General features: G+C 41.8%; 1 protein-coding gene across 1 annotated transcript in view; it reads left to right on the top strand.

The window, feature by feature from the left end:
• AHRR (aryl hydrocarbon receptor repressor) overlaps positions 1–13,066 on the top strand; it is a gene marked incomplete at both ends in the record, with an annotated part of 69,414 nt that overhangs the window by 33,525 nt on the left and 22,823 nt on the right. Inside the window, one exon of the mRNA XM_082479856.1 lies at positions 8,266–8,366. Coding sequence (XP_082335982.1) covers positions 8,266–8,366 — 101 coding nt within the window. The remainder of the gene's footprint in view (positions 1–8,265; positions 8,367–13,066) is intronic.

Here is a 13,066-nt window from a genome sequence, read left to right as displayed (position 1 = left end):
ACAAGGGAAAAGATGAACAGCTATCCAGCCAACAAGCCATCATAAAGGACACTTGGAAGAACTGGAAAACTCTGCAGGTAGTTTTGATATGCCATCTGCTTCATAGATCCTAGAATCAATGTGTTCTGACGTGCTATTCCTCTCGATAGGTACATATATCATTATTGGTGGGATTTTCTGAGATCCCACTCAAGCAATCAGGATGTGGCAGGTCAGAACATGCTTCAGTACACTTAAGGCTAATGTGGATTAGTTTGGTGAACTCTGAGTCCCTCTATGTTGGCTTAACATGCAGTGTTTCAGAGTATAGTACAGAGGAAAATGGAAACTAGAGTAAAACAAACATAAAACTACATTGATTGTACATTCTGAGGTTCTTAACTCTGGAACTAACCAATGTTAAGTTTTCTAAATACAGAATAATTCTCTTAAATTTATTTTTTTCTACAGTAACCTTATGCTGTAGATCTTGATTCTGATCAGTGGCCATGTAATTTACAAGCTCATGACTTAAGGGGCAAGGAATTTGTTGGAATCATCTTAATTTTTATGAGGGATGTGAGTATTGATTTGAAAGTGGACTAAGTGGTTTGCAGATTTCTTACTTGAGGTTTCCGGTAACTCAGGGTTGCGATCCATCTTGCAGTTTGACAGAATAACCAGTTTGTATTTATCTTTTATGGATTTATTCAGAAGGGCGTGTAAGCAAATACACACTCAGACAAGCTAATGTGTTACAGCTTAAACTAAGAACGGAATCATACAGGGATAGAATTAAAGCCCCAGGACTGAACCTATAAATCAATAAGATCTCATCACGAAATCATCATATTTAAAGTAGTAGGTAATCAAATGGAATTATGCATATGAAATAGGAGACAATTACTTGGAATAAGTCTTTTATCTTGGGATAATTTAGGAGGACTGTATGTCTTTGGCAGTCTTACAGCCAATATAGTCCACCAGACCAGCTGATAACTCAAATATTTACTTACAGTGATGCAAACAGATCTCTAAAATACCTTCTTTGCCAATGCACTATGTGGGGTTGTCTGTTGGGGAGATCATCTGTTCAGTAATATGAAGAGAGCAACCTTGCAACAGTAAGCTGCAGAGAGGAAACGTACTTTCTAGACGAGATCTTTTGAGTCTCTTGCTTGCGTAGTTAGCACACAATTCAGTTTCGTATCGAGGCACAGCTTTTCTTTGGATCTGTGATCCCTCAGAAGTTATGGGATAAGGGAGATGTTACAGTCCCAGGCTACATATAACCATGACATACAAGTGTGGTTTCTTGTGAGCCAGTTGTGTGAGATACAGATAGAATAAACCATCAAAACCCATGAGAATAGCTAATAACTTAGTTCACATATTCTCCATATACACTCACTTTCCATGACAGCCATTTAACCATTCTCAGCATTTCTTAAATTATTCTACACATTTTAGAGACCAAGAATTGTGGAAACAGGAAGTGTCCATCCAGAACTTATCCTAATGCCCATTCATCTAAATCCCTAAGCAGCTCTTACTTTACACAATTAATCCTGTTTGCAATTAAACAATGAAAGTTTTCCTGGAGGAATTGTGAAATGTCCATTACGGGGAATACTCAACGAAAGCCCTGAGCAACCTGCCTCACTGAAGTCAGCTCTGTTTTTATCAGGTTGGGGTGGACCAGATGACCTTCGAAGGTCCCTTCCACCCTACAACTTCCTAAGTTTCTGTGATTCCCTGTCCCGACTCAGTAAACAGGCCTGGGTTCCCCACAGGTAAAATACTTTCCTAAAGCCTCGCAGAACTCCTTACACCACAGCACAACTGAACATGAGCAGGTAATTGTTTTCAGCTTCTCAGCTTGCCTCATCTAAATTGTATTCCCTAAAGGCACACAGGCCTCTTTCTCATAGGCCAGACAAAAATACCCTGATTTTGTCACCAACCCAAGAACTCCTCAGTTTGTGCTGCTTCTCTTTCACCCGCACCCTGACTCTGACTCTGCCTTTTTGCTGGACTCCCCAGTACTGCCTGCCCTGGCGTCACACCAGCTCCATCCCAAAGACTTGGTCTGTCCATCATGACCTCCTAGCCTGAGCTGATTCCCTTCCCGACACAACCTTGCTCAACAGTTAGGTCAAGAGGGAGAAGATAGGACTGAGGGATTTTAGAGGGCAGCGTGAGGATGAGGGGGGATTTGTTCTGGGAATGGGAGGACAGCGCATCAGGACTTGCGCAAGGCAAGAGGCTCACCCTTCTCCCTTTCTGGCCTGCTGGAAACCCTCCCTGAGATCTCATTCTTATTATCTTGTCCGATCACCAAAAAATCTTCTAATGAACCAGATCTCTCAGGGCTGGTGTAGAAAAACTATAGGAATGCGAACATTCTCCATCTTTTCTGTTTCTCTGTAGAAATAATTTCCATGTGTACTCTTACACACGTAGACAGCAGTGGCAACCGGATTGCTGTTTTAGAAAGTCTCTCTCATCTGCAATAATTTCTGAAAACACAAAAGCAGCTGTCCAGTGGAATATAGCGAAACCAATTGTTTTGATGATCGCTCCGGCAGCATATTTTACCGTTTGCAAAAGGATTTGACTTCGGGGAAGCACTCCTCACCTCTCACGCTGCGGGTTTTCTCCCCTCTCCCTGCTGCACGCGAGTTATTTTCTGATCCTTTCCTTTAAGCCCCTTTGCTTTTTTTAGGCGACTTCCAGATATCTGATACAGTATATAATGAGGAATTAGGTTCCATTACACGAAGGCTTAACCTTCTCGAAAAGCATTCAGCGCTTGCCAGGAGTCATCAATATTTAACAGCTGTTGTTATTATGAAATACTTCATAGGGCAATGCGGCTCGTCTGCTCGCACGCAAGGGTTTGAACGGGCGCCAGGCCCCTGTCAGAGCCGCCGGGAGATTGACAGGCGGCGAGGCTTGCGTGACAGCGGGGCCGGGGTTAGTCAGCAGTCTGCCTCCTCCGCAGCAGGGACTTCTCCTCCCCCTCGCCTCCCCTTCAAAAGGGGCTCCTCCGGGCTGGGGTCTCCAGGGGGCTTGGTGGCCCCCGCCAGCTCCACGCAGAGGAGGTGGGGAGAGGAGGGCTGCCGGGCGGTGCCATCTCTAACGCGTGCGTCCTGGAAAAAAATGGACGAGGCTCGCTGGGAAAAGGGGAAGAGAGGTTCTGAAAGACAGAGGGGACGGGATCTGGAAAGCAAACAGTGCGGGTTGTACCTTAAATAAATGTCATGCTGTACTCAAGAAACTTCAAAGGGCAGTCGGATTTCAAAGCATCTCTTAAGAAGAAGCAGACTGAGAAAACCGCTAAGTTGGGAAGAAAAACTTCGCATTATTGCAAGCATAATTTCATCTGGCATTCTGGTAGCCTCCGCAACAGGACTGAGCACCGCACATCTTTTATTCAGAGGGTGCATTTTGGAGCCGATTTCTTCCCCAAAGTGTTTGTGCAACCTGTATGTTGTGGCATTTCAGAGTGCAAATGTCCCTTTCCTATCTTTCAGAAATGTATAATAACGGTTCTATACAGTTGTATATTGTTTAATTTCAGTGTGCATCTAACGAGCCCGGTCCTAATTGTCACTCAGTGTTCTCTGTAAAGCAGCAAGAGGAAACAGACCATTTCAGTTCACGGCTGCAGGTTTGTTAAGCATAATTGCTCATACTGAGCGTTTCCTAGTTGTTTTGTTTTGTTTTCTTAGCATTCAGGGTAACACGCATAGCTGATCCTTCCTGCAGCTAGAAGATCCAGGAAGAAAGACCCTGTTTTCACTTCCTTTCAACTAACAGTTACCAAAAGTAAGACTTGCATTCAAAAAGCAGTATCTCTGAACCTGCAAGCAAGATTCGGGTATTTTCATCTGCCCAATTTAAGAAACAATTTATCCCCAGGGCATCACTGGAGAGAAGTGGTCTCATAGGTACTCCTTGTAGAAGGGCTTGAAACTGATAGGCCTGCATCATACCGAGTCTGAAAAAGACAGTACTGTCCCCTTCTTACACCTCAAATGAACCCAGGCAAGGTGTTCAGATAAGAAACGGCATCCCTTCACTGCTCGTTTTCTCGCCTGTGCTGTTGCCTGATGCAGGCAGCCTGAGCAGTGGAAGGTCCCTAGGGTGGCTGGGGTACATACAGTTTGACCATGCATTAGTTTGTTACAGAGCTTAGCTTGGCAGGTAATTTTGCTAATTATTTTCTGAAGAAAGTAAGTTGTGCTTGTGCGGGAAAAGGTACAGAAACACTCTGGAGAATGTAATCCCATGGATTTAAAAAGTACGGTTTTATGACAGTCCTGAAATTTCCATCCCTCTGAACTATTCTGCAATGAATGAATGTTCTGTTATTTCTGGGGGAAAGGGAATGGCTGGTTTCATGGTGCTTCTATAGACTTTAAAGTGTCAAGCGGCTTTTCTCTTCTTTACAATATTCCAGATTTGATTTTCAAGCCAAGGGGTTTGCAAATGCAGATAAAGTTGCTTGTATCAGAACTGGAGGCTCAAAAGAGAGCTCAGCTTTTTACAGTGTTCTGGAGAGAGACAGTGCAGCTGTGAGGGGCTCAGCAGCACTCTCTGAGACAGTCCCACACTCCATTCAGCCCAACGTATCATCCCTTTTGTGGAATTTTTTCCCCTGCATTAATTAGCTGTCAATACAGCTCTACAACTCTACACTGTTTTTTGGTTTCCACTCCTTTCACCACTTTCAGATCAGAAAGTAGAATGACGTCCTCAGATTTTTGATCTTTCCTTCAGGAAATCGCATTGGCCATTTTTCTTCATTTTTCTCCCTCCTCTTCCTCCTCCTAGCCCCCTTCTCCCCGCTGCCCTGTACATTCCCACAGTGTTGTCCTTCTGTGGGACCCAGTGTTTCCAAACTTGGGGGCTTTTAATGCTGCCTGGGTTTGCACCATGCTCTCTGGATCGCATGACCTTGCAAAACTGTCAGCCCTTGTATATCTTGTGTTTATCACCCTATGGTATCAATACGCTCATTCATCTTCTTCGGCAGAACAGCTCCATCTTCTGTTTTATTTCGTTTTCTGGAAGTGCAGGCTAGATAAGCTGTGCTCAGAAAAAGGTCTCTGCTGTTCCTGCTTCCCATCTCTTCAGCTTGCCAGTTTTGAACCTGGTAGGTGAGTGCACTACGCTGAATTGCTGACAATCTACTCCAAAGAGTTGCTTCTCCCATAGAAAGAAGTCCAAGATGCCATAAAGCTGAAACTTTCAATTTTTTTACAGCCAGCAGCATTCATCAGATTGCCTGCAATATCCATTTTTTTTCTTGCCCCATGCTTGATATATGGGAACTCCAGCAGCCAGAAGTTTTCCCCTCAGGTCACTGAGTCATCCTTTGCTGTTGGTTGTTTTTTATCTTTCCACAGCTTGCTCCTCCCTGCCTAGTAGAGACAGTACTCTGGTATTCTCTCATCTTTCGTTTGCTTTCATCATCATAGGCTTCACCTTTGATCCAGAGGGCCAACATTTTATGTAATGTCAAAGCTTGATCACAGCTGTCTTGGCATCAGGGCCCTTGCTACCAAGCCACCTGTCATAACCAATACTTACCTTCCTTCAGTTCTCCCTGTTGATTCTTGGTGGTGACAGGGGTATCGTTAGGCTGCTCTGTTTTCTTTTCCCTATTTTTCTGCCTACTCAGCTAACATCTTGCAAGTTTCCCTCCTCACCCTGCTGTGTCTTGATTCTCCTCCTCCTCATTTCATTTTGGGGATCTGCGTTGTTTTCTGCCTGTCTTGCTCTTCTTTCACCCGGTGACAGGCTATCACCAGTAGCAATATCTCCTCTGAGATGTCCCTGCAGTATCAGCCGAGCCCTGGGTGGATTAATGGAGCATTTCCAGGGAGGCAGAACAAGAGTGAACAGTGAGCAGTGGCTCTGCTGCCTCAGGTGTGAGGAACAAATGTCTCTGTCTCTGAGGAGCTCTTGCTTCTTGGCGCGAAGGGAGTCACTCGTCTTTGGTGGTGCAATGGGACTCCTTGAAGTCCAAGCCAGTGAGTAGGGTATGTTATGAAACGGATGTGTGTGGCCTCACATACGGGTAACTCTAGTTGGCAAAATAACATTAAAATACTTTCCATTTGGAGATGGAATTTATAGTGGCCAGGCAAGCTGCGGAACAAACATCTCTTGTGCTTCTGCTGCTGTGTTTGTGTGAGCCTGAAGGCTAACAAACAGGCAGGGAGCTCTGGCCCGCTCAGTCGGGTAAAATAATAGTTTCCACTAATGACAAAGTTCGAACTGGCGGAACTTTCACGACGCCAAAAGAACGCATCGAAAAAATAAACCTTCGTTTCCTCTCACCCCTCCCTGTCTGTCCTTCAACCTGCACAAAGACTGCAAAACACTGTGTCAATAATTACAGAAATATCTTTTCTGAGGGGGAAAACTCTGGAAAAGGCCATTGGAATAGGGGCTGGGCTTTTAAAAATTATTGTCACGAGTGTCCATATGTCTGTTCTTATGGGTAGGCATAGCAGAAGGCTTGGCTGGTTGGGGGGTAGGGGAGAAAGCGACCTCTTCCAATTAGTTCAAAAGGTATACCAAATGAAAATGCAGATTGAAGAATCTGTATATCCTGTTCATAGTAGCCTAGCTTAGAAGTCTGAAATCACAGAATTGTTTTTGCTGGAAAATGTGGGTAGGGATCTGTTTTAGGCAGCTTGGGATTTTCCTGATGTGTTTTCCCATGCCCAGGGGAGGGATTTATTACATCTAATTATACATTTGAGATGATTGCTTTGGGGTAATGACCAACATTATCACCGGCAGCAAATATTTACAATGTAAGCTAAAAAACATCACGGATATTTAGTCAGTGTGGTTCTGCGTTACCATCATCTGTTGTACAATGCTGGTGTATCTTGCAACAGTCCCTCACTAGGCTGCTAAATTGATAAGGGGCGCTTGCACAGCCCTTTGGAAAGGAAGTGATTCCATTTCGATCATACCCTTGGTCATTTGCAACACATATTATTCAAACCATTTAAAAATGTAGACCATTTTATTAATTTGGTATCTTACTAAAAAGTTAAATCCCATTCTCATGACTTTTAGCAACAAACTCAGGAGCATTAGAGGCTTGCTGGCTGCCTCCTCTTCTTATTCTGATTTGGTGTAAACTATTCCTGTCCGTCTCAACCCTTCTTTTTTTGGATTATTAACCGTCTCTGGCAGTGGCTGCTCCAGCTCTCCCTTTAGCTGGAAGGGACAATATGTGTCAAATGTCCCAGCTAATCTCACTGGTATGCTCTCCTCTCTCATTCTCTCCATGGAAAGGAGAACAAACGGAAAACTGGATCTCTGTTTGCTACCGGGATATTTGTATGACCCATCTCTGGGATGAGGCAGTAGGAGTGAAGCTGACTCCTTAATTTTTACTAACCTAATAATAAAGACAGGTTCCTGTCATACTCCCTAGATGATGCAGAAGCCCAGTGTGTCAACTGATGTGAGCCTTCTCAGAAATTCTTTCATTATCCCCAGAAATAGGATTGTGTTACAGGGATTTTTCTATGGGATATATCAATATGAAGACTTTAATTTGAGCATTCAAAGATATTTCAGATCAAGCAATGATAACCCATGTGCAGGAAGAGCACATACCAGTTTTAACTCCCATGAAGGTTTTCATTATTATTATTAGGAAAAATATAAGCAATTTCAATCTATAGTGAGAGATTTTCATGAATTTCATGTAGTAAATGACCTCCTAAAATCAAACTTTAAACCTCTGTTTAAAAATGAAACAGTTTAAGAACATTCCCTTGAATCTTACAGTCAGGCTCAGAGTCATAGAAGTGGATAGCGTAAAGTGAGACTGAAAATCATCTGATGCCAAGAAGGTCAGCACTGAAAATAAGAAACTTATTTCAGTCCCTTGTCTTCTGAGCTATACAGGCATTTCTTTATATTGTCATAATACATATTTTTATAAACAAAACAACTTGCTAACTTTCTTTTCTTTCTTTCCTGTGGGTTTTGGTTGTTGCTTTATGTAGAGTACACTAATGGAAAAAATATGTTCAATAAAAAATGTGATAGATATTTCATATAAAAAACATCTGGACTGCCAAATATGTATCCATCTCCCTCACAGCAAAAGAAAGTTGTCAGTAACTGAGATCCAGACCAGTAACTCCCAATTAAATCAATGCATGTTAAATGCCTAAATAAGAGTTTTAGTCTAGCGGCCCTAATCGTTATGATTTCTAAATTGATAATAACTCTTTTCAACAGCCATTCAAGAAAAGCACTTTAAGAAGCAAGTTGGCCAAACGATAAAGGAAGACAACGTACCTAACAAGACTGCTGTACAAGAAGGTGGACTTCTACTAGAAGTGAGTGAAAAAATGCTGTCTTTTCTGGCTCTAACTTATTCAGTTTGATGATATATTCGGGTTTATGCTTTGTGGCTACTTTCAACAAACGGTCAGTCTTGGAGTGAGTCATTCAACAATCATATTTCTGAGCGCTTCTTGCAAGAGCAAAATTGGCAGTTGTGATGGTCCTGGTCAGCCTCTGTTTGGACAACTCCACCTTGCACCTGATGTCCTCAAAATCACCAGTGAACTCCAGTGGGCCAGTTCACAGTTCTTTTTCACTTGGAGTGATAATAGAAGAGCTTTACTTTACTTGCCCCATATTTTGATGGTGCCAACAGTAGCTTGCCTTGTTTCTGATCTGAGTTGAGAGCATTCTGGGATATTTTAATTTATCCTATGTCCTCAACTCTGTGCTCTGAGGGAAGCCGTGTGTGCAGAAGTTATTCCTTCTATGTATTTTTATCCACTTTAGGATGACTTTACATTGGCAGAGCAGCCTAAAGGGGCCATACTGTTACTGAGAATTAGATCCATTAATCTGGATGAAGAATTAATACTGCTGTGAACTACTGAACCAGCTAGAGCACAGCAGTCCATCCCAGATATATCTGCATTTCAAACACATGATGTAATAATGCCTTTTATACACTGAGGTCCTTGGAAATTCCTATGTGATTAAGAGTACATAGTATAGTTGTTTTGGATAGGATAATATTCATGGTATAAAAATTGTGTTTTAATGACCGCTCTGAGATACATGTAAATGTAAATTAAACAGTAGCCTCCAGCAAGTAAATGCTGTATACTAATAAAGTAAAAAGACATTTTATCATGGGATCCAATATTGTAACTCATTCAACTCTATGGAATGGAAACTGGCACCCTGCTTTCTTTCCTCTTAATACTTTAGAAGATTTTTTTTTGTATTTCAAAGCAAGTAGCACAGAGGCATCTGCTTAGTTAGTACTCGTGCCAAAATGAGATGTTCGGCCGTTATGTATTATTTGCAGTCATCGCCATTCTCAATGAATAGGGAGTACAGGGCGTACAATAAATAATAAATATGGTGAATATCTTATTGTTAATGAGGCTCTCCTATCTTTAGTTTGTGTTTTGTTGGGTGTATATTACACGCCCACAAGTTGTAATCATTAAGGATCTTCAAACGGTAGCCCTACTGCTATGAGCACATGGAGGGAACACTGATACCCAATTTCAGGTAGGTTACAAGAGACTAATACTACTGAATATGCTAATGATCTGCTTATTATAAGGTATACAGGAGTCACATTCCTTTCGAATATGTGGGAGGTTCTTTTTTAATCCTGGATCATACTTAATGTGGATCATTAACTAGATGATTAAGTGCATGTTAATATGAAGTTATTCACCAGGCTTCATTTATGGGCGTGCCTGACCTAGAATAAGAGGGTGAATTTTCCTTAGGCCTTGCTGGGAATGTTTCCCGGGGACTGAGTTTCACTCGGAGGCTCATTCAATGGCTGTAGCATGTGAAGAAAAGTGTGGGGTTTTTTGTTGTTCAACCAAATTCGCCATGTTGGTTATTAGGGACTGTGGGGTTTTAACTAAGTAGTTGCATTTTTGATTCCTTCCAAGGAGAAGCAAACAAACTTGCTTTGTATATTGACTTGTGAATCTGGCCGTTTTATTTGCTCTGAAATCTGAAAAAAGATATTTTTCAGCTGTCAAAAGCCGCTTTCCTTTTCGTGACACCACCTTGCACTGTGCAACCTCTCCTAGATGCTTTATATAATACATACCAGAATAATCTGAATCACCAAAATATGCGTGAATAATGCTGTCTCTGACTGCAATGTCAATGGAAAACCACGGATAATTGCTTATTTTTTTTTCCTAGTAGTCATGATCACTGTGCTTTATGTATAGATAGAAACATGGAATAAAAAGAACTCTAATTACTGGTAAATAATGTATCTGTGACTCTCCAGTTTTGGAATAATGCAGCACTTCCCCTTTCAGCTTAAAAGAAAACAGTGGAATTAGGCTGTCTTCAAAGTATGTTTAAAATGTTTTTTATTTCTAAAGGCCTCTGCCACAACATGTGTTTTTTATTTAAGATTTTATAGAGATTTTTTACAGCTATAATCAAATAGCTTTCATCAGCAATAATAGAATAAACAATGATACCAGTTTATCAAAGGCTTTTTAGTGGAGCACAGCAGGTATCTAAATAAATAATTTCTTCCAGTGTTTTAAGTTTTAAGATCACTTCTTCTGGATAAGAGAGCCTTTTCTTGCCATCTTTCTCTTTCCCTTTGGAGGAAAGACAGACAAAGCTCTAAGAACCGAAGTCCAATTTTATTAGTGGTCTTTTTCAGTATACCCTAGTCTTGCAAACTTTGCTTTCCTTGGAGACTTCAGAATCCAACAGCTTGACTGCAGTAACGATTTTTAACTTTGCACTTTCAAAATATTTTCCAAGACAGGTGGTATTGCAACCCTTGTGCCACATGCCTTCTGGCAGAAAAGGGCCACATACAGTTTCTGAAGCCTGTTACTGAATACTTCAGAAACATTGGGCCAAACCCATAACCAGAAAAGTGGGAAAATAAATTGTATTGGCAGTCAATAACTCCAGACAGAATTTATTGGGTGATGGGGTGGAGAAACACAATAAAATGGTGACTTGGAAAAATAAGAATGAATCACTGGTGGGTATCTAGGCAATAGCCTTGATTGCAATAATGATTTCATGGCGGTTAGCCACCTCCTACTCTTGCCCCCAGGACATGCACTCACAGTCTCAAGTCCAGACTCAGAGTCTAGGCTGTTGTGCAGGTAATTTCTCATCCCAAATGCACGTGTAATTTCCATGTGTTACATTACCCTAACTGAAGAATTAAGTGTCCGTTGTCGAGAGGACTTGTTTTCCCAATGACATGCAGTCAGGCAGTGGCCCCATCATCATCATCACTGACACTGCTGCTTGCATAATCATTACCCATATACTAAGAAGTGCCCTGCTAAAATTGTCACTTGGACTTCATGGTCGACCTCACAGTTGCTACTGCAGTTGTGTCCTCCTCGTTATGGAAGAATCACCGATGTTCAAATTTCTGTCTCAACCCTTGCTGCTGAAAGACGTATCTTGATGGTCTTTCCTTCCTTCCTTCTTTGTTTTGTCTCTTGGTTTTCTGTTCCACTGTTGTAGGCTGCAGCACAGGATTTATTGTATCTCTGTCTCCAGATGTACTGGACATAATTCTTTTCAGGTGTGAAAATAGTGTTTTATATCCAAAATGTCACAAAAATTAAAATGAAATCTGGGTGAACCAGGCAGCTCTCAAACAGATGCTGATGGAGTAAGACTGCCTGGTTCTGTCATGCCCCATCTCACTGATGAATACTGATAAAGGCCAGGCCTGGCCTGTTTTGTCATTTCCGTGTTCACCGGCAGCTCACACTCTTTCAGGGAAGGTCCATGTTGTTTTCAAGATATTCCAAGCCACTCTTTTGCCCAGTTCACAGACAGATTCCCACAGGAGTCCTCTGCTCTTTAGGCTTCAGGGCACAAGAATCACATTTCTGTGATTTCGTCTCATGTTTTTCTTTATGGCTGCACTGAAGACGCCAGTCATCTTACCATCCTGGTATTTCTCATTCAGCGACACTGTACATTTACTCTTCCTGAGCAGAGATAGTTAGCTATACATGCCTGAGTTGTTACCTTTTTCCTGCTAAAAACAAATAATTACATATGCCTGAATAAAAAGGTATTGGATTTAGTTGCTCTTTCACTGTAAAACCCATGCAAGGGAGCAAGAAATGCAAGGGTCTTTCAGGCGTAATTGGAATTACAACCCAGAAGGGTGGCTGCAGGCTCCATATGTCTGCGCGCTGAAGAGAAAGAACCCATAGCCTATTTTTCTGTATGCAGTCCAGAGTGATAACAGGCTCCCTTATGAAAGCGTCCACAACATTGCTCAGATGCTGAAATTACCTGCTCTTTCAGTGGGAACATCTGCACCTTCCTGGTTCTGCAGCCCACCCCACCCTTCCAGCGCATCTGGTGGTAACTACGCCAAACTTTATTCATTTTAGCATGTCAGGAGATGATGCCCAGGAGACCCGTGCACTCAGTGTAGATGCTTAGCGGCAGGCTGCTGAATGCTTTGGAATCTCCTCGTGCACATGAAAGAGACTTCATTTCTTCCAGCCAAACACAGGGCAGACCTCTTAGTTTTCACCAATGGCAGAAAAGGCAAATTATTGACATTTTGTATGTTAATCTATGGCAAAGGTCTCTTTCTCCACCCTTCCTAAACAGTACTACAATTACAACTTACTTATTTAAATTTTTAGACAAAGACTGTCAGAAGCTCGGCATCTTAAAAAAATATCTTAAAGTCACAGACATATGGTCTTTTATTTAAGAAGAAAAAGAAATCACTTCTTCAAGAACATGTCTGTCTTCAGAAGTGGAGAAAAACAGTGAAAGCTAGTTTTGGTGGTGAGGCCCTTATAATTCTCCCTTGGTATCAGTAATCTTAGCTTTGTTACATTAACCACTTAGTCATCTAAAGTTGGATTTTTCAAACTGAGCTTGTGTGTTTTGTAGCCATACTTTTGTTCTACCATTTAGCAGATGAATTCTGCTGACTTGAGTCAGTAACATGTTGTAAGTAACGTGTTGTAAGTGAGGCAATTCAGGTATCTAGCTACTGAACCAGCAG

The sequence above is a fragment of the Vanellus vanellus genome, assembly GCF_965231255.1.
Source record: "Vanellus vanellus genome assembly, chromosome: 2".
NCBI lineage: Eukaryota > Metazoa > Chordata > Aves > Charadriiformes > Charadriidae > Vanellus > Vanellus vanellus.
The sequence above is the reverse complement of the archived record's forward strand: the minus strand, read 5'-3'. Positions and strand labels throughout refer to the sequence as shown.